This window comes from Cyprinodon tularosa, unplaced genomic scaffold (assembly GCF_016077235.1).
Source record: "Cyprinodon tularosa strain WSP-4 unplaced genomic scaffold, ASM1607723v1 ctg49, whole genome shotgun sequence".
Lineage (NCBI taxonomy): Eukaryota > Metazoa > Chordata > Actinopteri > Cyprinodontiformes > Cyprinodontidae > Cyprinodon > Cyprinodon tularosa.
In genome coordinates this window covers 1,544,576-1,549,422 of record NW_024039218.1, presented here as the reverse complement: position 1 = coordinate 1,549,422, position 4,847 = coordinate 1,544,576, and the positions used below count along the sequence as shown (strand labels likewise).

The 4,847-nt window shown below is 36.1% G+C and overlaps 1 protein-coding gene across 1 annotated transcript; it reads left to right on the top strand.

The window, feature by feature from the left end:
* The first annotated feature begins 251 nt into the window (after nt 1–251).
* si:ch211-184m13.4 (uncharacterized protein LOC798560 homolog) lies at nt 252–3,716 on the top strand. Its single transcript, XM_038302446.1, has 4 exons — nt 252–344; nt 446–800; nt 941–1,455; nt 1,541–3,716. The coding sequence occupies exons 1-4, from the start codon at nt 318–320 to the stop codon at nt 1,703–1,705; spliced, it is 1,062 nt and encodes a 353-aa protein (XP_038158374.1). The 5' UTR covers nt 252–317; the 3' UTR covers nt 1,706–3,716.
* The last annotated feature ends 1,131 nt before the right edge of the window (nt 3,717–4,847 follow it).

The window sequence follows — 4,847 nt, the reverse complement described above, 5'->3', positions numbered from 1 at the left end:
ATCTATGTTTAACATCATAAGCCTTAAAGTCATTACAATATTTTCAAAATCTTTCTTCCATCAAGAGCGCTTAATTGTTTAGCAAATCAAAACTTGGTTAATCTATATTTTTTTTACACAAACATTAGACTTTTCTTACAGCAGGTATTATGCCTGGAAGACTCAATTACCATCTTATGTGGAAACAGACAAAGCTTGAAAGGCATGACAAGAGGAAGAGGTGGGATTTTAAAACTCCATGCATACATTTATACAGTTGCTTTAGGACTTGCTCAATTTAGAAGCTGAACTCAAAGCCTCATCACCACTTGCATTAAATGAACTTGGCTAGTCCCCTGATCTCTGTAAGTACTATATATTGATTTTATTCTTATACATAATTTTGATTGTGATTGTGTCACTGTAAAGATAATTAATTGTGTGATTATTTATTTTATAATGTCAGGCTGAAATGGCTGCAGCAAACTTTACTTTGGATTCCACTGGAGCCCCTCTAAACGAGAGCAGCTGCGATGTGTTTGTCTACCAGAGGGCTGCATCAGTCATCTACCCTATTTTCTACTCAGTAGTTTTTGTCATCAGTGTTTGTGGGAACTGCCTGGTTCTCTGTGTCATCTGCCAAAGGAAGCAGAAGTTTAACTCCACGTCAATCTATTTGGTGAATCTTGCGCTATCTGACGCACTGTTCACACTGGCCCTGCCAGGTAGAATTACTTATTACATTCGTCAGTTCGACTGGCCTTTTGGTGATCTCTTCTGCCGACTCACCACACTTCTGTTTTTTACAAATACATATGCAGGTAATATGAAGTTTTACACACCTTTATATCAGCAGCAATAACCTTCTCATTTAAACATATGAATGGCTGATTGACGATTGTCAAAAGAAATTTCTGTAAGTGATTGTTTTTATTTACATGCAAATCCTACATTTCAACAGGCATTGGCTTCATGACCTGCATCAGCTTGGACAGATATCTTGCCATGGTGCATCCTCATCGACAGCAGTGCTTACGTAGTGCTAAAGTTGTACGCAGGGTCTGCTGCCTGGTCTGGTTCCTAATTTCCCTGGAGGTCTCGCCACTGTTATTTCGCAGCACGCTGCATGTGAGAGAAGATAAGCGAACCTGTATGGAGTATTTGAACTTTGACGGTTCCCGCTTCACCCCTTACCTTTTAATTCTGGCATGCTTCATCTCTTTCTGCTGCCCTCTCACGATCATAATGGCCTGCTACGCAAGGATCAACCTGAAACTCAGAGATGCAGCCAAGAAGAACTCTGTGACTGGCCGAACAAGCCGAAACCATAGGGCCAACACAATCATTCTCCTCATTCTTCTTACCTTTGTCCTCTGCTTCAGCCCCTACCACCTTAACATAATGCACTTTATGTTCAGAAAGATCAACCATAAGCCCACTTGTGAAGAACTAAGAGACTTTAAGATGTCCTTGCAGGTAAGAGTTGTGTCTTCTGTTGAAGTAACATGTTAATAACCTTTTTTTTAAATTCTGTAATTGATTATCATGCCCCAATTTACAGATTACGGTCTCATTGATGAATGTTAACTGCTGCCTGGATCCAGTCATCTACTTCTTTGCCATAAAGACATACAAGAAGAGAGTGATGAGCCTGTTTAAGGACTATCTGTACACTTCCGCTGCCTCCTCCAAAGTGACAGCTGAGAATAGCAGCAGCAACACCTGATCCAAACCACAGAGAAGACGTAGTTTGACAAGTTAAAGAAAACATGTTTTCCTCTTGATGAGCCTGTTTCTTAAAAAGACTTGTGAGTCTTTGGTGGTGGACTTTATTATGTTTAGGCAATAATGGTTTCAGCTTATCTGCATTTGCCTCACCAAAGATTATGAGGAGTTTTAGTACGTTGTGATCAAAGATATTGTAAAGATATTTTTTCAGCTCAAGTTGCATATATATGTATTTTCTTGTTGCTACTTTCTACCTTGGTATATTATGATGAATACAAAAGTAATATTGTAATCATAGTGAAAATATGTAAAAATGTTAGTTTACTGTGTTTGTGTGTTGAAACAGTTGTGCAGAGGGAATTTAATGCAATTTCCTGCAAACATAAATACAGTAATGGGATTTTTTTTTTCATATAGTAGCAGTATTTTGGTGACTTATTCTCTAAAAAAATAACAGAGAAAAAATTCCCAAATGTGAGATGTGTTAAAATCAGGAACAATGTGCATTTCAACTCCCACACAATGGCAAATCTAACAATATGTGTTAAATTTGCCAAATTGAGAACATGTTACATTTTCTCTTTGCCACCCACATTTATCTTCTGCGTAGGAGTACAGAGAATCAAATCACCACTTCCTCACCCGCCTTTCCTGCTTCCCCTTCATGGGCCTCAATCCTGCTGCCTTCCAAATCTTGTGGTAAGGCTTTGGGGTGTATGTAGGTCTAACAAATGTGCACAGGTGTAGTATTTCTTTTAATCTAGTCCCCATGTTTAAATTTAACTTTTAACACTTCCTGACTTTTTAGAAAAGCAGCCCAATCGGTCTCTATAAAACCATGTGCAGAAATTGTGAAATATGCAAAGATTGAAGTAGTTATTGTGCAATTGAGTCATATGAAAAAAAAGAATGAGATGTACAGATATGTTTTGAGTCTATATATGATACATTCACAACTGGTGAATATATTATGTAATACCAATACAATAGTGTTTTGTAGAAAAATTTCTAAATTTGTGCAGATCAATCCAAACAAAAGTTCTGGCTGTTTTTTATTCATTATTACCTATTTTACCCAGTAATTATTTTAAACAGCTTTCTCATACTGCAAAACATGATAAATTATCAGCACAAGGGCAATGCATTAGACAAAAATGATAATATAATTTCTCACAGAAGCTGACGGATCATTCCAAACAATTAGGAATTGAAACAGGTACTAACAAAATGGCAACATTATTTTTCTTCATATGTACTGAGAGATGAGGACTGAACTGCATCATTTCAGTAGCAGTATGTAAAATACAAAACTGGTTCAATACAGTTCCTTGAAGATGATCCATCTAAGTAATGTAGTATTACATTAAACAACCCTTCAAAGCTACAGTTTATTCTCAGAAAAATATCTGAAAAAAGTTTCCACCATTTATGGAGTTAAACGCTTTTCTCCTGTTGGTGGAATTATTTAAAAATGTAAATGGGGTACTGTCATAGCTCATGCCCTACTTGACACACATTCAGTTCATCTAAACAATTTGACAGAGTTTGTTTGGAGATTTTTTTCGCCTGACTTCAGTAAGCAAAGTCAGAATTTCTGATGATTACACTGCCATGCAACAATATCTGTAGTCATTGAAGCAACAAAAGAATGTGTTGGTACAATGACAGGATGAAGAGAGATTCTGGTCACATGTAAATACATTTTGGACCATGGAAAAAAACATTGATAAAACAATATTCGTAAAGAAAAAACATCCATAAGCAGGCACAGATTATTACAGTGAGACAACAGACAATCTTTTTACACTTAAACCAAATAAAAAGTGACTTAACTCAAATATTATAGCATGCTTAGAAAAAAAACAATGTGTCAAAAGATCCCGGAAAGAGACATATGGGGGATTTTTATCTCTCTTGAATTTCATAAAACATAACCTAACATAAGGCTTTGTTATGTTCTATTTTCTTTGACTTATGTTTGTCTAAATATTATTTCATGTATTTGTTTGAAAAACCTATAAATATTAAAGCTAATTCCATGGCTTTGAACCTCATCTTTCTTTTCTTAGAGTACTAGTAGTCAATGTGGTACTCCACAGGTAACCCTGGAGCATGAGGAAGATTGATCATCAATGTGAACAAACTGAAATTGGTCAGATAGATATGATTTAAACCAGTCTAGTTCTGTTCCATTAATTTTTTACAAAATATTCAAGTCTTTCTAAAAGAATATTTTGATCAACTGTGTCATATGCAGCACTGAGAGCTAACAGGACAAGTACAGACGGTCCATAATCTGAGACCATGAGAATATCATTAGTGACTTTCAACAGAGCTGTTTCAGTGATATGATGAGCCCTAAAGCCAGAGTGAAACTCTTCAAAAAGTTATGATGGTGTAAGAGGTTGCACACTTCTTAAGTAAATATTTTCTCAAGAATTTTAAATAAGAAATGAAGATATGATATAGGTCTATAATTGACAAAATCCTCTGGGTCAAGGGACTACCTACCCCATCAAACTATCATCAAGCTTTGAAGGGGAAGAAACTTAACTTTTGCTATCTGCAGCACTGCTCAGTGACACAAAGAAGAGAGAAAGTGAACCAAATTCCTTAAAACTTATAACCGCACTATCTGATAATGATATGCTAAAGTGAAACCTTCTTTTGAGAGAGGAGATCTCTTTTAAAGTATTCCTGAAGGTTATTAAAAAGTGGTCAGAGATGACAGAGTTGTGATGAAATACTGTTATTTCTTCACATTCTGTGCCATATGTCAGCCCAAGGTCTGAAGTATGAAGATGAGAATGTGTGGGACTATTTACATTGTGAACAAAGCCAATAGCATCTACGATAGCAATAAATACTGCACTTAAGCTATCACCTTCAATGTCAGCATGCATGTTAAAATCCCCCACTATGATGACCCTGTCAGTATTCAACACCAAATCAGATGGAACTCTGAAAACTCATTTAAAATATCCGAGCAATACCTGGTGGATGATACAAAGTACAAAGAGAGTTTTTTTGGCTTTGCAATTTGGTTGAGGGAAACTAAGAGTCAAATGTTTAAAAGAGCTGTAATTATCAACTGCTTTTGGAGTAATCAGTAAGTTAGACTGAATACTTGTTGCTACTCC